Source organism: Enhydra lutris, unplaced genomic scaffold (assembly GCF_002288905.1).
Source record: "Enhydra lutris kenyoni isolate GAN:26980312 unplaced genomic scaffold, ASM228890v2 scaffoldscaffold6, whole genome shotgun sequence".
Lineage (NCBI taxonomy): Eukaryota > Metazoa > Chordata > Mammalia > Carnivora > Mustelidae > Enhydra > Enhydra lutris.
In genome coordinates, this window is record NW_019154090.1 from 3,762,702 (window position 1) to 3,784,875 (window position 22,174).

Below are 22,174 nucleotides of genomic sequence, written 5' to 3' on the forward strand. Positions count from 1 at the left end.
AAAACAACAAAAAATGTACAAAAAATCTATCACAAGTCATGATGTGACTATTCCTTTGCAGCTGAAGGATGCCATAATCCTTTGACTTGGAATGTCAATCAATCACCTATGAAGTTTGACTGACGAAACTTATCTGACAAACCTACAGGTCTACTTCCGGTCACCAGTTCTTTTGGCTTGGAGAAAAAATGGGGAGAGAGCTGTGCTTAGCAGGAACTAGAATAGCTAAAGAAACTAACAATGCATGGACCTTTCAGATTCACTCAATGCTCCTGCAACTGTGAGGGCTATACCACTGGCAGTGTAAAGATGGTATTTAACTGGTACATGGATGAGTAATTTTTAGTAGTTTTGTTCATTACAGATCAGAAAATAAAACTATCAAATTCAGGCTGAGATTTCACAGATATTATTTAGGGTAATAATCACTTCTTTGAGACAGGGATGATAAAGATGTAATACACAAACACACACACAGTGGAATATTATCCAGTCGTAAAAAAGAATGAAATCTTGCCATCCGTGACAACATGGATGAACCTAGAGGATATTATGCTAAGTGAAATACATCAGACATAGAAAGACAAACACCCTATGATTTCACTTACATACAGAATCTAAAGAACAAAAACAGATAGATACTCTAAAATACAGAGAATAAACTGGTGATTGCCAGAGAGGAATTGGGTAGGGGGGTGGGGGAAATAAGGGGATTGGGAGGTACAAACTTCCAGTTATAAAAGAGTAAGTCACAGAAGAAAAAAGGACAGCATAGGGAATACAGTCAATATTATTATAATAATGTTGTGTGGTGACAGATGGTGATCACACTTAACATTGACAATTGTTTAAAACTATTGAATCACTATGTTGTATACCTAAATCTAACATTGAACGTCAACTGTATTTCAACAATAAAAATTTTCTTAAATAAAAGCATGTGGAAAACAAGATGAGTTAAACACAAGTATTAAGTAAATAACACAACCATATGTGGACACATATGGCAAAAAGCACTAAGATGATTCCTAAATGATTGAAGTTTGGAAATAATGGGTTAATTTATTACTATTAGAGTTTGACAAGTTAGCAAAAAAAGTCTCAGAGCCATCAATAAGTATATCTGTGCCTTCCATGTTTCCATTCGTACTTTTTCTCTCGAGGCATTGTGTCTCCATTGACTTAAAGGGCCTTTAAGAGGTATAGATGTAGAAGACTAGCGTTGTATCGGTATGTAAAAGAACTCTACTTATTCTTGTGAAGAATACATGGACTATCTTCATAAGGAGGTGCTGTTTTGAATTAAGAATGTTTTTTTCTGTTGATGAATAATATTAAATATCAAAGAGACATCAATTCTAAGGGGAAAAGTTTCGGATTATTGCACTGTGGATAGTGCCCTCAGGTGGCTTCAAAACTTCGCTACATTTAAGAATTTAAAAACACATTTTTAAGTTAAGAAGTCTAAAATATGGCAGACGATGACAAGTGAGACATGTGGGAAACGGAAATAGCACAAGAAAATGTGGTAATTTGCCATTACCCAAGCTTTTTGTTGAGTGGAATGGGATACCAATATGGTGGACAGGATGTCTGGTTAACTGCTTGGGAGTAATCAAATATCATATTCATACAGGCTACTGCCTGTGATAATTTGGGCTAAAATGTTAACAAATCACACAACACATTTTTCTTTTCAATTTTATTTTTATCAAAACAAAATAATTTAACCATATAAAGAAGGAGATAATTTTCAACAAACATCCAAGAGGCCAATAGCTTTCCTGATTATGAACAATCAAGAGAGGAAGTTCTGAACAGTTGACTGCATATAGGAGATGCTGAGTCATCCTCTAGGGCTCCAAGTGACAGAGATGGGCTATTTTTCCTGGCTCCTTTTCTTCCAATGGTGAAGCAATATGGTCAAATGTTCCTAGACTTCTTCACATCGAATGACATTATGTGCCCACATAAATACAAAAGCCGTGGGTAAAGAGAACTGTATAGGTGCAAATCTAGCACACAAGATTTTTCTGGGCCCTGCAACCTATATTTACTGAGTTCTGAAAGATAAAGACAACGTAATTGTGCTTAAATATCAAGAAACGTAGTGTTTCAAAAGCCAAAGAGAACTCTGGGAATCACAACTGAAGTGAGGAAAAATACACAAATCTGTTTGCTGCAGTTGTAGAAATCCGATCGCCATGGAGCCGGGCAGACCATTTTCTCCTCTCCATATTAAATTATGTCTGGGGAGTTGAACAGCAGCACATTCCAATAATGATGACAGTTTCCATAACTATAAAAATCTGCTGCACCAGGCAAATTTTGTGCAAAATGCAAATTTCTATGCTGGGGAAAAAATGAATAATGTGATCATTCTAAGTAATGAATGTAAATGCAAGGAAATACGTTTTGGCATAAGGCTGCAACTCGTTCATCTTTCATGCCAAGAACTGTGGTCACAATGCATTCTCGCAAGGCTACTCTTCTCATATGAGCCTTAGAAGAGGGATTTTAGGAGGAGAAAGTGTAACCTGCCGGCAGTTCCCCATCATGCTACTGGCAGGGTTGGATTAGAATCCAGAGGCACCCCACCCATCTTTTTTTAATCTCTTGGCAAATGAACCACAGGTTCTCTTGCATTGTGAATCAAAGGGATATTCATTTCATCCAGTCTCCAAGGTCATATGTAACAGAAGGGACGTGCTGTCCTCCATCATGCCTCACAACAAAGAGGATCCAGGTTGTCTGTTAAACACCATGTGATTTCAAAGGTCACTTAAGAGTACAGTCTGCCAAGGGAGGAGGTAAAACCCCTTCCCTCCATGCATCTCTGACAAGGGGTGTCTGGCCAGGTGTAGGTACAGCTGGAGAGATAAACCGGGTGGTGAGCCTTGAGTATAACGTAATGAGTCATGGCACCTGTATACCTTGCCCTGAGAGAACAGCAAAGAATTCAAAGTGCACTTGACTTTAGTCTACACCAGAATCCCTGGAGTGGAGGAGGCTGAGCACCAACCGCCTAAGACCCTCACCTGAAGGTACTATGACATTAGCAGCCCTCGGAAGAAGGGGAGTCTGTGATCTGTGCTCTCCGGTCTGCCTTGTTCTGAAATCAATTTGTTTTCCCTTCGCCACTACACAGTGGACACCTGAAGAGTAAAAACGGCAGCAATTATCAATTAATAATATTTAAATTTTATTTTCAATAACACAAACTGGGTTGTAGATTGCTGATAAACGTAGCCCTGGGACTGCATTTCTCTTTAAGAAGCCCCACAGGAAAATTAAAATTTATAAAATCAGAGAGTATTTGTTGCTTTATAAAAGGATTCTTTTTAAAAAAAAAAAAATTACACCTTAGGATGATTTCCAATAGCCAATTTCCCTAGAGTCACTCAAAATACTTCGTTTTTTTTTTTTTTAATCCATTGGAATATAGCTTTTCACAATTCATGCTGATATAGAGTGAGGCACCCTTGTAAACACTGCCACCCGTTGCAAATGACCAGCTGACGGGATGGCTTGGCAACCTGCTCGCCCTGATAAGACACACATACAAGGAGTCAGAGAGATGGAATCAATGTTCTACCATATTGGATCCAGGCTGGGATGTGGCAGCCGGCAATGGTGGCTCTTAGAAGGACAGAAATTCCACCACCATCTGAAGGTCAGTGCTATTTGGAACTGTGACTTACTGATATAGATCAGCAATCCCACTGACAGCTTAGCAGCCACCAGGAAAGAAATATCTGGAAGATAGTTTTCTTCCCCTAACCATGGCGTCTCCAGACAAAGTAGTCAATTCAGCCCATAGACATGCTGTCTTCCCCTCACAGGGTAGTGTTCTGGGTTTGCTTTCAATTTTTGAATTATGAGCCAAATGTATAAACTGGATGACTTTTCCCCCAAAATCTGGAACTCTAAGGAAAAAGAAATCATATGGAGCTTCTCTGAGCTCATGTTCTTCATGGCAATACTTGGCTGAAGATGTTCATGCTTCAATTCTCCATGGTCCCCCCTGAAATGTCTTGTGGAGGGCCCTCCCCATGAAGGCCACCTCAGAGCCCCCAAACCTCTGTAGGTAAACGAGAGGGAGTTCATCTGACAAGGACTGGAGCCTGGAGACACATCCAGCTCATCTGGTCCAACTCTGATTCTCAGCTGGGGAAACTGAGGTGCAGAGGGCATGTGTCTTACCCACGATTTCCCAGCTCAGTAAGGACACAGGCAGGCTTTTTACTCTCCCTCCAAGACTCAGCCACTTTCCTAGACCTCCTCTCTCATTACAGGAGCATGGAACATGGAACATTCAAAGGTAGATAATCACCACATCACTTTTGTTTGGTTTAAGAAGTACACAAAGAAAAGAATGTACACAAAGTGAATACCTAGCAACCTTTTACCTCCCTTCTTATGTTTTACTTGGCTGGGCTTGAAATCACTTGAATATTTATGAGTGCATCTCATATATGCTAAGTCACCAGGGGAAGCTGGTCTTGTATTGAAGTTTCCTATGAATAACTCCAAAATCAGAAAACTCACGTTGACAATACTTGAAACTTGCCCATCCTTAGTCCCAGGCAAGGACACGTTAAGTGTGTTCATGTGTGTGAGATACTGTGCATTGCTGCTGCTCCTGAAGGTTCAAGATGTCATATAAACATCATCACATCAAAAGCTAAGCCAAAAGAACTTGGCTATAAATTTCAAATTGTACAAAATCATACCAAAAGCAAGTATAAAATTTTTTTTTGAAATGCAACAGTGTAAATCTCTTTAAGTTTTTCCTCTCCCATTTAAGGAAAAGGAGCAGAACTCTTCGCTCACTGAGTTGGCTGACGTCGATCAGCTATTTTCTTCTGCACAGGGGCGCACTGGCTTGGAATACGGGGGAATTTTATCTGTACTGTTCTGACTTGCACAATACAGAGGCTGATTTAATTTGACAGCAAAGTAACACCAAGCCCCCAAAATAAAATTACTGAGATGTAAAACAGCGTCAAAACTCCAATTAGTTTTGTATCCTTGAAGCTTCTGGAGGAAACCTAAAAGGCTCCCGTCACGATGAGCCCCATCAGTTTAAGCTGTAGAGATTGCTAAAATGTAACCCTCTAATTGAAATTGCTCAGAGCACAATATGACAGAAAGAATCAGAGAAAAATAACTGAATTTTTCCCCCTCAAAAAATGACTCATTACAGAGACTGTTCTATTAACTTTTAACACAGCGTTCCTTTGCAAGAGCTAAGAAAACCGAGGGTTTCAGAGGTCTCAACAGAAAAAGCACCGGGTCCAAGAGCAGTGCATGCCTGTGTCGCTGGACCACACGTAAGCATTGACCACTGGCGGGAACATTTAAGATAATCAGCATTTTACTAGATCATAGGCATTTTGGAGTATATTTACAACTTCCACTAAGGACGCAAGTTATTCTAACCAAGCTGCAGTTCTTAATGAATCTGGATTTTGTTTCCAGAATGAACAGATGTATCTTGATGCCCCATTCATACCCATTTCCTCTGCAAGCTACCCCAATTATCCACGTGTGCTTACCACCTTTGAAGCAAACCCTCAGCTCACTGACGGAGGAAGTCGGTCGACTCGACTCTACAGGTTCACTTGCACATAAACATGCAGACCGGCTGTCCTGGTTAACGCCACCTTATGGACGCGGCAGTGGGGAACGATGCAGAGGACGTGGCTGGGAGGCGAGTGCAATCGTTGTGCACCAAGCATTCCTAGACTGGGCTCCACTGCTCCCTTTGCCCTTCCTGGCACCTGGTATATCGCAAGGGGACCGGGGAAATGCGGGCTGGAGTTGGCTGGGGATGCCTCGCAAAGATCCCCAGATGGCTTTCCTCATAGGTAGGTGCTTGGTGAAAGAGTGTTCAGCTGTCCTGCCAGCCTGATAGCATTTGGTCTCCGACCACAGGCTCAGAAGCTTCACATCTCTATCACTAACCGGTCCTCATCGTCACTGCTGGTGTCACTGACCTCCACTCGAGTCTGCTTTCTCAGTCCTTCCAGACCCCTCCTCTTGACAGTCTTTGAAGGGACTTCAGGGGCTTCTCTGGGCTGCCCTGGGTTAGAAGTAACCACACGGTCCTTTAGAGCAGTTAATCCAGAGCCTCGACATTTCCCACTGTCATTTCCTAAGGGAGGGCAGTGGACTATCATCTCCCCACACCTGTAGTGTCCCCCAGTAGGAAAAAACATCTTGTGTTCCCCTTCATCTTGGTATGAACTAGCCAAGCCTGGTCCTAAAGCTGGTATTTCAAGATGAGTTTTTCCAGCTGACCCCAGCAAAACCAAACCTGAAATTCTTTGCCCAGATGAAGGTCTCCCTGGCAGGACTGGTGGCGACATGCCCTCCGCTCTAGCTTTTCTGTCTGGGGAGCTTCGTGTCAGGGCCTCCCCTGCAGCTCTGTGGTCTTGTGGCCCTGCACTGTGAATTCCCAGGGTTGTGTGACCTGCTCTCTCCCCCAGAACACAAACGGCACCCACAGAGGGAGCAACATCCTTGAGGGGAGAGGTTCCTTTGGACTCAGGGGAAGAAGGTTCTTGAGCATCTGAGAAAATGTATGGTTTCAGATCCACTGAGACTTGCTTCTCGGAGGGCAGCGGCTGGGGCTCCAGCAAGCCTGGGCCGAGACCTCTGCCTCGAGACAGGAGGCTATCATTATTAGCCGGTGCCACACAGGACTCAGAGTGTTCTGACAGTCCTGACCCAGCAGCAGTGTTCTGAGGGCAGCGCTCACCATGCCCACTGGCAGCTGGAGAAATCGCCTGCAGAAAAAGTGCAAAGGAAAATAAATGGGGGAAGAAAGGTTAATTGGTACAAAACAAACAAGCAAACAAACAAAAACCTTGTGGTCAGAAACGTGGTTCTCAATGAAACTAGGTCTTGAGTTCTTAATGATTCTTTACCAAGCGTGAACTTCAACAGGGTGCCCTCCATCAGTTCCCATTAGCGACTAACCGATGCATTAACTCAAGAAGAACTCCTTGTTGACACAAGATCAGTCACTGAGATTACTAGGTGTTTTTATCTGGCTTTATGAAAAACCCAATTGCTCAATTATCCCCCTAGTTCCAAGCATCTGATGCTAGATTACCACTGCTCGTGCGGTAAATGTTACCTCAAACTTAAGTTTTTCCAGAGAAGCAGCTTTGAAGTGTGGTCTGGATTAGCATTTTTGTGCTTTTCAACACACACCCAACCCCTCCACCCCCAATCCCGCCTGGCGGTGAAGCCACAGCACAGGGATGTCGGCACATGACAGCATCTCTGTCCTACTCAGGGACTAATTAAAAGCGTACTTAGGATTTGAAGTGATCATCCCATTCTTTCGCGCACCATGTCTGCAGGTGTTTGTGTACCTACTGGGGTTTGTGTGCCGAGTGGTGGGGGGAGCTCTGCCTCCCAGGACACCAACGACAGCAAGCGAGACCCATTAATCTAGACAGCCCGTGGGCAGAGAGCTCAGAACCGTGGTCCCCACCTTCATGGTTCCATGGTCTATTCCACTGCCAGCCCGTGAACTTGTGCTGGGAGAGAAGCTTCCTGACGTTTGTCTGGAGCCATCCTCCTCCTCCTTCTCCTCTCTGTGCCCACAACCAACAGGCGATTCTGAAGAGGCACGAGATGGCTCCTCTTGCAGATTCAGACCTAAAATGGGGAGGCACACTTACACACACCGAAACTGGTAACATCAGCAAACAAGGGTTCCCTAGGACTCTGGCTTCCTCCGCAGCTTGGGGCTCATTTACCCGAGTCCCCCACAATGTGCGCGGGAACACAGCTTACTTTGAACCACTTCACACAGCCTAATGAAACGTTTCGACTTTGGCTAAGAAATGGTAAAACCAATTCCCAAGGCAAAAAAATCCCTAAATCACGTGCATTTAAAAAAAAAAAAAAAAAAAAGGTCACATGGATGTTTTTCATCAGCACCATCTTCCTGGCCACGTTTAGGCCAGGTTAGGTTCATTTCAGGTTGGCAGGAATTCTCTGGTCATGCAACCAGGATGGAGGGTGGAAATTTCCGTCTCCATGGAAATGGGATTTTGTCTCCACTGGAGCACAGGGCAGCAGGAAGCCAGGCGGGTTTTGGTGTTGCTGTTGTTTGGTGGCGGTTACTGTGACCTGGGTGGGGAGAGAGCGCCGAAGAGGAGACCTTGACAGCATCTGCCACACAGCAGCGTCCTCTAAAGGGAGCAGCTGCTTCCCCTCCTGCCTCCCCCGCACACACTCTCTTTTTGTCACAGTGGCCTGGGATACGGGTCAGAAGGACCACAGAATTGCAGAGAGGACAGATTACATCATGAGATGAGATCAGAAAATATTCTAGAACGGCTGTGCCACCAGAGAAAAGCATTAGATCCCCTTTCAAATTTGCTTTCCTTTTGATTAAAGTTACATATGCACAGACTTTCAAAAAGTCCAATCTTTCTACTTATTAAGAAAAATGACAATGCTTGCCCACCCACTCACCTTTACCCACTTTGGATTCTTTTGATATTTACCTACTTCACTTTAATAATATGCTACAGCAGTACTTCTTGATTACTTTTTTTCAGTTTGGAGGAGAGTCTATGGCTTCCCACGAGGGAAGACAAGCGTTCACCTCTTTCTCCAGCTCTCCTGGATCCAGAACCTTCATTCTCCCACCACCACCTGCCACGTATGCATGCTGCCCACTCCATCTCCTTTCACAGTTACGTAACTATGAGGTCATAATTTCGTTTAGGAGAATATTCAGTGTTTACGTGCTCAGGACCATGTCTCTCACTGCTGAGCCACGTAATGTGGCGTGACTACACGGTCTTTCTGGCCAACACTGTTTCTCCTCAAGTTAACAGCTACCTTGTTTTTAAATTTTGCTTGGTTGTCCATAGGTCTACTACTAAAACCATCCTCCCACCTCTTTCGCAATCGTCTGAGGTTTTCTTTCATTTCCTTAGAAATGAAAAGATCTCTTTTCATTAGAAAGATCTCTTCAAATTCTCTGACCTGCCTCCAGAGGCCCACTGCTCCCTGGGCCCACTGTGTGGCTGCGCCCCCAGATCCCCTTCACCCGACTGTGGCGATTCTCCTCACCTACTTGGCTCCTGGAGCCCCCCACTTGTTTCCTTGCTTTCCTAATGCAAAGCTTCCTGCGGCTTCGTGAGAAAAGGTGCGTGAAATACAATTGTTCAGACTTCAGTCTGCCACTTGTTGGGGTATAACATTCTGAATTAGAATTCATTTGCTTTCAGAACCAAAGACGCCACTCTGTTGAGTTCTAGTTGTTAAGAAGTCTGGAGCCAACATGATTTATGATTCATGAACCTTTGGGCAAAACCTTTTTGTGTTTTGTCTCTCTGGAAACTCCTAGACTCTTCTTTGTTCAGTGTCTCCATGGTCCTGCGTCTATTTTCATTCATTGTCCGGGCATTCAGTGTGCCCTTTCAAACTGAATCATGTCCTCATGGTGCTGTTTCTTTGATATTTATTCTCCTGTTTTCTCTTTCCTCTCTTTCTAGAACCGCTCTTGGTAAGTTACTGGGCTTCCTTGTCTGATCCTCTTTTTCTTGTCTTTTCTCTCCTATATCCTACTTGTCTTTTTATTTTACTTCTGGAATTTTCTATTCCAACTCTTAATTTCCTATTTCTGCTATTAGGTTTTTTAATTTCCAAGAGCCTACTATTATTTCCTTCCTTAGAGCACCCTGTCGTTACCTCATGGTTCTAGTACCTTCCATCCTCTCTCTGGCAATGTTAATAATGTTTTGTCGCCACTGTTGTTCTGGCTGAAGTCTGCCTCTCCCTACATGGTCTGTCTTCCAAGTTCCTTTTGTTCTCATTTGTTTTCACCTTTACCTTTCAGAGTAAAGCCTGCCCTGAGGCATCCATCCAGCAGTCTCAAATTTCCACCCACATCTAGCAAACAGGCACTGCCCAACAGACTGGGAGCTCTTTACACGGGCACTTGGTCCACTGGGGCCACCCTGCGGGGGGCTACCTGCTTGCCACGTTTCATTGGGAAGCCCTGAAATAATTCTCTGGGACTTCCACAAGGACTGGATGGCTTATGCGTGAGGGGTCCTCCAATCTTCTGCCTAGAAAGTACGATCTACTACCTATATCTCGAGGGGCAGGTTACCAGATTAGCAAGTGCATTAATCCTGAACAAATCAAGTCTGAAAATCTATAGCAAAGTGCAACAGTTTGGGCAAGGAAGTAGTCATTTTTCCTTTAATACAATTTTCACTTGAGCACCTGCGCATCGACACAGAACCCGACTCTTGGTATTCCATTCATCTGCTCATCAAACATGTCTTGGGCCTGTTCAGTGAAGCAGGCACCATGCTGCTCGGCCCCAAAGCACTGGAGAACAGGGTGGAGGAGTCCTCGCCCTCGAGAGCCTCTGCTTCAGTGGGAAAGACAGACGAAGGCCGGTCAACTGATCATATCATTTCCAGTTGTGCCAGGGGTGAAGGAGATGAGCACACGGCGGGGCGATCGCAGAGGGGGCTCTGAAGGAGACTGATGGTGAACAGGGAGGGGAGCACATCCCCATCACCGTAAGCAAGGCTCTCACAGAGAGCTGCAGTCAGTGGGGGGCACAGGACAGGAGTGGTAGGCGGGTCACTGCTGCCCATGACAGAGGAAGGTGTCTCTGAAAAACCAGCATCTGGAATGAAACTTCCAGGTGAGAAAGAACCACCCAGGATGGCCATTCCAGGTGACAGAGGAACAAATGCAGAGACCCTGAGGTGGGAAGGAGCCTGGGGCGGGGGTGGGGGGGGAACCAGGGGGGGGCCATCGTGGAGGGGGGCAGTGAGCAGGAGCGACAGGAGGCGAAATGAAGGTAAGGCAGCCAGCAGGGACCCAGACGTTGTCGGGTGCAGGCAGCTGTGGAAAGGGGCTTAGACTTATCCCGCAGTCACTGTGAAGAAACCAGTTTCCAGCTGGGGGGTCCCCATCTTCTCAAGATGCATACTCGCCTGCCGCCCAGCCACTGGGGCTTCCCAGGGCGGTCCAGGGGCCAGATGAGACAGTTAGCAAAGGCAGTGGACGTTGAAATGGAGAAAACACGTGGATTCCAGCTATATTTTCAACCCCCCCATGAAAAATCACCCAAAGATAATAATGATGATAAACGTTTCTCCAGCCCCCCTGCTCACCGAGCGCAAGCACCTCACTCTAAGTGGATTAAGCTGGGTCCCCACAGTGACAAAACAACCAGGCAATTCATTCAATTCAGTGAAGAAGGAAAACCAATTAGTATAGAGAAAATAATCAGATTGGCCAAATGTCTTCTCAGCAGGCTGTTTGGGTTTTGAAGCTTAACGGAAAGGCCATGTGCACATTTGACCAATACTTTCTGACTCATCTGAGAGTGTGAAGGGAGAAAATCCATTGATTTAATTTGCTTTTGACCTACAGTCTACAGAGAAAAGTGAGTTATCTTTAATAATTGTGAAAAATGCCCAAATAATGTCACTGAAGTGTGTTAAACTAATTTGGATTATTGAAGAAGGATGCTAACTCACTTTTAAATGAATGGCCCTTTTCAAAAAGTAAGTGGCGCCCTGGCCGAATGGTAAAGCACAGAATGTGGTCCTGTTTGGGGCACAGCATCATTCCGTGAATCACTTCCTACATCTTCAGAAATGACGGACTCTGCCATCTTCACACAGTCTTCAGAAATTTAACCGCTCTCACACAATTACGTGAATCTTCTTAAGAAAGCACCTGTCATCTGAGCTCCGCGTGCCATTCTGTTCTCCCCCTGATGAGAGGCTGTGCTTTTAATCATTTCCCTCAGAAATAATTGCCAAGCCACGTTGAGAGGAAGAGACTGCTTAAAACGTTGTAGCAAATTTAAATTTAGCCATCTTGAAAGGGCTACCAGAAACTGTAAAATAATTAGAGAGAAAATGGAGTGAAGCAGGCTGATGAAACTCACAGAACTGTCGACCTCTTCAGAGCCAAGCCTCCTCCCACTGTCTCAATCCCTGGGCTTTATGGAAATGCTAATAAACATATTACTCAAATATCATTATCAATGATAATGCAAGTAAATGGATACATCTCGTCCGGTTGCCCCAGTACACCAAAAACTCCATTAATCTGGAGACCAGACTCTGAATTGTATATGAGGAAGAGGTAAAATGAGTCCACTGTGTTGGGCTTCTAAGCAAGGTACAAGCATAAACAAAAACACAGGTGTGATCTCCTCGACTCTGAACCGATCTGAGATTAAACTGTTTAGGAGCATCGCCATCAGGGAAGGACGCACAGTGTGTTGGTGAGAAAAGTGTGCAGTGACTTAAGAAAGTCCGGGTGCAACTTTTCAAGTTCGGCCACTATATTGGCAGATGTTCGCTCACTTATTCAGACGTTCGCTGAACCCGTTTTTCTGAGTCCCTATTTGTTGGGCCCATACACAAACCCATATCTGTAAGCCTAACTATCCAGTGAGCCCAGATTCACCGAGCACGGAGTCCAGCCAATACTCGTGTCCAGAACCATGCCGAGCACAGGCAATGCATTCAATGGCAGTCAAGGCAGACACCCTCATGCAAATTACCGTCTAATGGGGGAGAGATGCAGCCACCACAGTAGGACGCAGAAAATGCACCAAGCAAACGTGGTAAACACCCTGAAGGGAAAAGTGGAAGGAGCCATGAGATGGTGAAAATGGGGCCCTGACCCCACCTAGACCTGTGGAGGACAGCAGAAGCCGGCACACTGCGAGAATGTGTGGACGCTGCCCCTGTGCAGGCTGCTTCTCTCTTCACCAAGTCTCGGGCATTCATTCATGTTCTTATTCAGCCAAAAATTTTTAGGCTCTGTTTCATGCCAGACATTGTACTAAAATATTTTTGCAAGTAAATTCATCTGCTTCCTCAATCATACTACAAGCTTCACTGGTAAGGACTCTGTGGAAGGGTGATGGAAGACAGGACTTCTTCTCAGGGAGAGCCTGGGGGACGTCGATCCTAATCAGAAGGTGATCATGAGCCAGCAGGCGGCAGCCTGAGACCCGAGTTCCACGGACGAGGGGCATAGGAGGGAGGACCACAAGGACACTTTCATCGGGGAGAGTCTCAGTGTCTCTGTGCCACCCTAATGCAGTCTGGTGAGAGTTTGCCTCTAAGTAATCACAAACACATCTTTTACTTCAGAAACTGCATTTCCTTGCGGTTTCCATCTATTATCTTTTTTTTTTTTTTTTTTTTTTTTTGGAGGGTAGAGGGGCAGAGGGAGAGGGAGGGATGAACCTTAAGCAGACTCCACGCCCAGCACAGAACCCAACGTAGGGCTCAACACGATGACCCTGTGGCCATGACCTGAGCTGAAATCAAGAGTTGGACACGTAACCAACTGAGCCACCCAGGCGCCCTCTTGTCCATATATTTGATGAAAGGCAATCAGTCAGGACAAGAATCCTTCCCACTTGGAAATTCTTCACCTAAATTGTGTTTAGTGCAAAGGGTGGTTTAAAATCTTGCTTTCACAGGGCGCCTGGGTGGCTCACAGTTAAGTGTCTACGTTTGGCTCAGGCCATGATCCTGGGGTCCTGGGATCGGGTCCCACATCAGGCTTCCTGCTCAACAGTGGGGCTGCTTCTCCCTCTGTCTCTCATGAATAAATAAATAAAATCTTTAAAAAAAAAAAAAAAAAACCGGGACGCCTGGGTGGCTCAGTGGGTTAAGCCGCTGCCTTCGGCTCAGGTCATGATCCCAGAGTCCTGGGATCAAGTCCCACATCGGGCTCCTTGCTCAGCAGGGAGCCTGCTTCTCCCTCTGCCTCTGCCTGCCACTCTATCTGCTTGTGCTCACTCTCGCGCGCGCTCTCTCTCTCTCTCTCTGACAAATAAATAAATAAAATCTTTAAAAAAAAAACAAAAACCTTCCTTTCAGTTATAAGTTTTATCATGTCCAGACAGGAGTGTGACTTTAAGGCACACAGCAAAAATAGGATTAAAGAATCACATAAGGAAAAAAGAAGATCATAAAAGAAATGCCATTTGGAACATTATAAATGCCAAGGCTGCACCTTGCCTATCTACTTCATGTATTGTTATTCCAGAATTTTCTTGTTGCTAAATGAGAATTGTCTACGTGAGCCTCTTCCCTAGGACATAACTGATACACCCGCAACATCCTCTCCTCTTTTCTCAAGATTTACACCCTAGAATGAAGAAGGAATTATTCTGTTTCAGCAATTTCGGAGCACTAAGACTTAACTAATAGCTTTCGGGAAAGAATTAATACTTCTCTATTAATTCTAATGAGAGAAGACGTGGAGAAGTCATTACCTCCTGTCAGAGAGGGAGAGTGAAGGCACCGGGGGAGTAGGGCACTGCAGAGACCCCTCTCCAAACCCTCCTGTGTCTTCCTGACACTCGGACTACATTCCAGGTTTTTTTTTTTTTTTTTTTTTTTTGGAGGGTAGAGGGGCAGAGGGAGAGGGAGGGATGAACCTTAAGCAGACTCCACGCCCAGCACAGAACCCAACGTAGGGCTCAACACGATGACCCTGTGGCCATGACCTGAGCTGAAATCAAGAGTTGGACACGTAACCAACTGAGCCACCCAGGCGCCCTCTTGTCCATATATTTGATGAAAGGCAATCAGTCAGGACAAGAATCCTTCCCACTTGGAAATTCTTCACCTAAATTGTGTTTAGTGCAAAGGGTGGTTTAAAATCTTGCTTTCACAGGGCGCCTGGGTGGCTCACAGTTAAGTGTCTACGTTTGGCTCAGGCCATGATCCTGGGGTCCTGGGATCGGGTCCCACATCAGGCTTCCTGCTCAACAGTGGGGCTGCTTCTCCCTCTGTCTCTCATGAATAAATAAATAAAATCTTTAAAAAAAAAAAAAAAAAAACCGGGACGCCTGGGTGGCTCAGTGGGTTAAGCCGCTGCCTTCGGCTCAGGTCATGATCCCAGAGTCCTGGGATCAAGTCCCACATCGGGCTCCTTGCTCAGCAGGGAGCCTGCTTCTCCCTCTGCCTCTGCCTGCCACTCTATCTGCTTGTGCTCACTCTCGCGCGCGCTCTCTCTCTCTCTCTCTGACAAATAAATAAATAAAATCTTTAAAAAAAAAACAAAAACCTTCCTTTCAGTTATAAGTTTTATCATGTCCAGACAGGAGTGTGACTTTAAGGCACACAGCAAAAATAGGATTAAAGAATCACATAAGGAAAAAAGAAGATCATAAAAGAAATGCCATTTGGAACATTATAAATGCCAAGGCTGCACCTTGCCTATCTACTTCATGTATTGTTATTCCAGAATTTTCTTGTTGCTAAATGAGAATTGTCTACGTGAGCCTCTTCCCTAGGACATAACTGATACACCCGCAACATCCTCTCCTCTTTTCTCAAGATTTACACCCTAGAATGAAGAAGGAATTATTCTGTTTCAGCAATTTCGGAGCACTAAGACTTAACTAATAGCTTTCGGGAAAGAATTAATACTTCTCTATTAATTCTAATGAGAGAAGACGTGGAGAAGTCATTACCTCCTGTCAGAGAGGGAGAGTGAAGGCACCGGGGGAGTAGGGCACTGCAGAGACCCCTCTCCAAACCCTCCTGTGTCTTCCTGACACTCGGACTACATTCCAGGGGGGCACCCGGGTGAGAACAGGGAGGGGAGGTTAGCTCCCGAGGTGCCACCATGGACTCACAAAAGGAAAGCACCGCCAAGCGACCAGTGAACAAAGGCAGGAGCCACCTTTATTCCAGGGACTTATTCAGCCTCTTCATACACTAGTTAGAAATTGTACCTTTTATGTATGTGTAATTAGGTAAAGCTTTTACTTCAGAAACCACCTGTAATCACGGCGTCTCTACATTTCTGTTCCTGAGATGAAAGGAATGCGTTTTGATCACTTTCTCCTCTCAGATATTTTCTCCAAACTCAGTGCATAGGGCTGGTTTGAAACATTTCAGGGATTTTAGAGCTTAGCCGTGTACGGAATTCAACGTGCCTTCATAAAGTGAAACCCAGGCCCACGGAATAGGGACATAATGAAGATGGCTCAGGCCCACTCTAGGAAAAGTTTATCTCAAAACCGGCCGAGGACAATGGGTTTTGTGATCCGTCTGCAGCAGTGGTTTTTAACCGGGGGTGATGTGTCGAGACTTCCCATGGTCATCCTGACTTGAGCGGGGCAGGCCCCTGGCACGTCATGCAAGGAGGAGGCAGCCAGGGAGCCGGTGCCCAGGACAGGGCCCGACCCCCCCGCAGCTGAGTCACAGAACAGACGGCCCGCCTGAAACCAAGTCACAAACTCGAACGCTGTAGGGCTCAGGCAAAGAACATAAACGAGGGAGGCTGCCTAGGGCTAGGGACTGTGGTGAAGGGAAGACGTGCCCAGGCTCAAGGACACAGGAGACCCCCAGCACCACCAACTGCCACTGGCAAGGACCAGTTTGCCACATCTGTCCATTTTCCAAGAGACACCAAAAAACTGGATTCCATGTGTTTGTCAGCACCGATAATGAATTTTCACACAGCAACACTGTGCTAACCAATGTGCCCACGGTCCGAATTCGGCCAAGGACAGTCCGTCTGGGGCGCTCACCAGTCACGAAGCTCCGGGGCGCCGACAGCGGTGGAGAGGCTGTACGCCTCACCCAGGCCTCACACTTAACGGGAGCAAAGTTTCTTTTAAAAAATGCTGCTGACATGAAAAAATGTCCATCATCACTAGCCATCAGGGAGATTCAAATTAAAAGCACATTGAGATACCACCTTACACCAGTTAGAATGGCCAAAATTAGCAAGACAGGAAACAACATGTGTTGGAGAGGATGTGGAGAAAGGGGAACCCTCTTACACTGTTGGTGGGAATGCAAGTTGGTGCAGCCACTTTGGAGAACAGTGTGGAGATTCCTCAAGAAATTAAAAATAGAGCTTCCCTATGACCCTGCCATCGCACTCCTGGGTATTTACCCCAAAGATACAGATGTAGTGAAAAGAAGGGCCATCTGTACCCCAATGTTCATAGCAGCAATGGCCACAGTTGCCAAACTGGAAAGAACCAAGATGCCCTTCAACGGACGAATGGATAAGGAAGATGTGGTCCATATACACTATGGAGTATTATGCCTCCATCAGAAAGGATGAATCCCCAACTTTTGTAGCAACATGGACGGGACTGGAAGAGATGATGCTGAGTGAAATAAGTCAAGCAGAGAGAGTCAATTATCATATGGTTTCACTGATTTGTGGAGCATAACAAATAGCAGGGAGGACAAGGGGAGATGGAGAGGAGAAGGGAGTTGAGGGAAATTGGAAGGGGAGGTGAACCATGAGAGACTATGGACTCTGAAAAACAATCTGAGGGTTTTGAAGGGGCAGGGGTGGGAGGTTGGGGGATCCAGGTGGTGGGTATTGGAGAGGGCACGTAGTGCATGGAGCACTGGGTGTGGTGCAAAAATAATGAATACTGTTACGCTGAAAAAATAAAAAATTTTTTTAAAAATGCTGCTGAGTGTGCTGTGGTGAGTGCTGTGAAGTGTGTAAACCTGGCGATTCACAGACCTGTACCCCTGGGGCTAAAAATACATTATATGTTTATAAAAAAATAAAATTTTTTTTAAATGCTGCTGAAAACTATGGAGGAGTACACATGGTCTTGGAGAAGTACTTTGGTAGTACCTTACATAGGGAAGTATATAACTATAAAATACCAAACGGAGCCAGAACATTTCCTGCAGCAATAGTTGTGGTAGAAAAACAAGAGCAACCGACAAGAACACCCATGGAAACAGGCAGGGTTGAATTAAAAAACTGTGGTACAGCTGTGTCAAGGGATTTTTATAGGCCCAGAATTTTATACAAGACGGATGAAGAAGAGTTGCACACTTCTACATATGGGATGACTCTAGTTGTGAAAAAGCAAGGAGCCCGAAGTGTCTGTTCTGAGTTTTACGCACGCAGAGGAAGGTGTGCGAGAACACGAGTGGAACCCTGGCAGCTGCAGACGGCCCTGAGACTGGGGACCATCAAGCTCTCCTCAGATATGTCGATACTGCTTTCTTTGCTGCAACAGGCATGGTATTGCTTTATTCATTTGAAAGAAAAATAAGAGGCATTGGCCCTAAAATTCACACCGAACGGAATGAGGAAAAGCCCCCGGGGTGTGCCCGGCATGTCTGGGCAAAGCTATGGCTCAGGTCAATTCAGTCAGAACACAACACACCTGCTGATAGAGGGATCAAAAGACTCACACTCTGGTGTGTCCTGAAAGTTCTGCTTCTCGGGCAGAGAACAGGGGAGACTCACCAAAGAAGAGAAAAATACATTTTTCCATCTCTAACCAAATCTGGAGCATTTCTGAACTACCCTAATTTTTTTTTTTTTTTTGAAATTTCGCCTCTTCTGAGTAATCATTTTTCAATCTCTTTTTTCAGAAACCACTTTTCTCTATGGTTCGAATTTCTCTTCTCTTTCTCTGATGAAAGGCAATCAGTTTGAGAACACTTCACTTACCATTTTCTCCAAAAAAAACACATTTAGTGGAAAAAGTATGCTTAAAATCTTTTGGTAGGTTGAAACTTTAATCACACTCAGACAATAAGAGAATGCTCTAAAATGAAGAGAGGACAAATTGTGGGGAAGAAAGAAAACTAAATGGAGAACAAAAAATAGCTAATATTATTTGAATTATTTAGTGCCAAAATTGAGTCAAGAGAATCTACTTTATGGACCATTACTTTCAAAGTTTCTTAACTCTAAATGAAACTGTAGAGAAAAAAGTTCAGGCTTTAGAATATAATTGATGTGTTTAAGCAATTGTCTCATCATTTCTTAAGATTTACACCCTGGAGAAGGAGGTGTTATCCTGTTTCAGCAATTCTGTAAGCAATATTACTTAACTAATGGCTTTAGGAAAAGAATATCTCCCCATTAATTCTGACAGGAAAAATAATGGTACAGAGCCATTAGCTCTCGTCAGAGAGGCAGGGAGGGAGTTCGTGGATTTGGAACCCTGGAGTTCAGGCTGCCATTCGTGTTTCTCTTAGGAAAACACTTGGAGGTGATTTGTGACAGAGAGGGCAGGGCACGACCAACACCAAGGGAGCCCTACCACCCCCATTCCACTCATGGCAGACTAAAAGAAGTTTAAAGGCTAAAAAGGAAAAAAAAAATGAAGATACTTAATTTCAGAGAATTACATCACTATGCTCACATAATATTTAGCTATTCTACCTTTTCAACACAATTAGGTAAACCTTTTATCTCAGAAAGTACCTGTCAGAGAAGTTCTCTTTACCTTTTCTGTTTTTTCAATGAAAGACAGCTGCTTTGATAACGTTAGCCTCGGAAGCATTTTCCCTAAACTATGTTCGTGGGGAAAAAAAAAAACTAGTTAAAACATTTCAGTCACTTAAAAGTTTAGTTATGTGCATAATTCAAAGGAAGAGATTCCAGTGAGAAAGAAAGTAAATGAGACAAAGAGAAAGAACAGAGTGGCTCCCTCACCCTGGAATTAAATACAGGTTTATTGTCAATGATTGAAGTAGCTCAATTCTACTAGTTGATGCAGCATGCGTGTAGCTGAAGAGAAGAAAATTAGGACATAATTACACAATGATTGGTATTGTGGTAAATACCACAAAGAAGATGAGTTATGAATCATACCACAAGGGCATCTAGTCTGGCTTGAGACTCAGGAGCAACCAGCCTACAGACCCACTAAAATGTCACCTCACAAAACCATCCAAGGAGCCAACATGATGAAGAAGGCTCAGCCTGGTTCTTCAGAGAGAACATGGCTGAAGGACCCATCAGAGGGATAGGAAAATACATTTACTGAAAACCTCACCACATGCCTGGGTATTTCCCTCTCCTAATGCAATTTTCTGAAAGTTTTTCTCTTCCAAGTAATCCTATGTTTTGCTTCAGAAACTACTTTTCTTAGTAGTATTCATTTCTTTTTCGTTTCTTTGATAAAAGGCAATCAATTTCAGATTTTCCTCTTGGAGGATTTTTCTTTCCCTAAAAGATGTTTAGTGGAAAGTCATGTTTAAAATCAATTCTTGGGACGCCTGGGTGGCTCAGTTGGTTGGACGACTGCCTTCAGCTCAGGTCATGATCCTGGAGTCCTGGGATCGAGTCCCGCATCGGGCTCCCGGCTACGCGGGGAGTCTGCTTCTCTCTCTGACCTTCTCCTCGCTCCTGCTCTCTCTCACTGTCTCTCTCTCAAATAAATAAATAAAAATCTTTAAAAAAAAAAAAAAAATCAATTCTTAAGTTAGAAGTTTATACCCATACCATAATCATGTACTTAAAATTTACAGAGCAAATGCAGACAATGAGGTGAAGAGGCAAAAAATACAATTACTGGAAATACCATTTGAAATCTATAATGCCAAGACTGAAATCAAGAGTATCTACTCTTTGAATTATTATTTTCAATGTTACTCATTACTAAATGAGTCTATAAAAGGTAGTCCATTTCTCAAAATATAATTGAGGTATTTGAGAGAGCTCATTTTTCCTCAAGACTTGCATCCTTAGAAAGAAGTAATTGATCCATTTCAAGGATAACAGCTGGGAAGAAAGATCTTTCCTTTTCTACTTCATTAATCCTGATAAGGGGGGAAAATGAACTAATTTCAAACTAGAAACAAAGACAAGAAAGAAAATATTGGAGTTGGCCTCATCAATTCTGGTTTTCCAATATACTTTAGGAAAGAAAACATTCCCAGCCCAGTCTCTGTGAAAAGATAAATGGTCACGGAGAATCTAGCTCTTCCCTCAATTCTAAATTGTAGACTAATAAAACCAAATTTGATGACAAAACCAGGGAAAGAGGAGGAGGGAACACTCTTCTGTTTCCATGGCATGTTTGGGTACGCTACCTTGTGTGGCACGGAGGTCATTTCTTACTTCAGAACACCTGCCGGTGCAGTGCTCTTTGCTTTCTTGAGGAAAGGCAAGTGTTTGGAAAGCTGGAAACCCTCTTCCACTCAGATACTTTTTCTAAACAACATTAGTGGAAGAGCCTGTTTAAAATATTCCAGTAATGTGAAGTCCTGTACACGGACAGAATTCAACAGCATTTCTCACATACTATTTGAGAGCAAGGGGACCGGGATAAAGGGAAAGAAGAGAGGTGACCCCCACTCTTTAAAAACTTTCATACCAACCTTCACTCAAGAATGTGTGGTTTTCTTAATAATGGCAGAACCCTGACTGGGTCAACTATGCCAGTCATTGAAATACTTGCAACTCGGCTCCATCTTTTCTCAAGACTTGAGAGAAACAGAACTTTTGTCCCTGCAATCCTGCAGCAACATGGCTCGAGCAGTGGTTTTTGAGCAAAAGCCTCTGCGTAGATTCTATGGATCCTGATACGAAAATACAGGGGGATGGTCCCAAGTTCTTTCAGACCCCAGCAGGTAATGAAATGTCAAGAGTCTGGGCGCCTGGGTAGCTCAGTGGGTTAAAGCCTCTGCCTTTGGCTCAGGTCATGATCCCAGGATCCTGGGATCGAGCCCCGCATCGGGCTCTCTGCTCAGCGGGGAACCTGCTTCCCCCTCTCTCTCTGCCTGCCTCTCTGCCTACTTGTGACCTCTGTCTGTCAAATAAATAAAATCTTTAAAAAAAAAAAAAAGGAGTCACCTGTGCCCTGCTTGGGAAGACCACGGACACTTGGACTCACAGGTTCCCTGTACCTCAGAAGCTGAGACACAGGCAACAAAGCAGAAAGGAGGAACAATAGGAAGACAGGGGCCAAATTCTCACAGGACTCTATGATGTCACTCTTTTGTCCTCACACCAGCTTTAGAAATCCTCCCTTTTATGATGTGAAACTTGAAGTACCAAACTCTTTTTTTTTTTTTTTTTTAACTTCAGAAATTCTCTCCCATGCTCAGAATAGCGCCTCTGGCCTCCTCTGAACTTAACAAAAGCTCAGGTACATGTGCAACCAAAAGCCTACCCAGAAATAGGGGTAAGACCACCAATGCAACAGGAAGGAAAGAAAGGGAATACAAAAGAGAGAATACTGCCCCAGAAATCATTTTTAATCCCAACTAATCAAGAAATCAAATTTCCAGATTTTTTTTTAAATAGACATTGACATAGTAGAACCATCTAGAAAGTCCAAACTTTGAGGCATTTTAAAAAACTTTACACCCTTTCTGAAGACTTCTAC

The 22,174-nt window shown here is 44.3% G+C and overlaps 1 protein-coding gene across 2 annotated transcripts in view; it reads right to left on the bottom strand.

Annotated features, from left to right (window-relative positions):
* Nucleotides 1–1,707: 1,707 nt before the first annotated feature.
* Nucleotides 1,708–22,174, bottom strand: part of LOC111141681 (zinc finger protein 831) — a 96,377-nt gene continuing 75,910 nt past the window's right edge. Inside the window, exons 5-7 of one of the 2 annotated variants that reach the window (XM_022494434.1) lie at nucleotides 7,508–7,674; nucleotides 6,764–6,791; nucleotides 1,708–6,085 (exon numbers count right to left, since the gene is read on the bottom strand). In XM_022494434.1, the coding sequence (XP_022350142.1) occupies nucleotides 5,949–6,085; nucleotides 6,764–6,791; nucleotides 7,508–7,674 (332 nt within the window). In that variant the 3' untranslated portion in view covers nucleotides 1,708–5,948. Of the gene's footprint in view, nucleotides 6,792–7,507; nucleotides 7,675–22,174 lie in introns of both variants that reach the window. The other variant, XM_022494433.1, reaches the window with a different exon arrangement.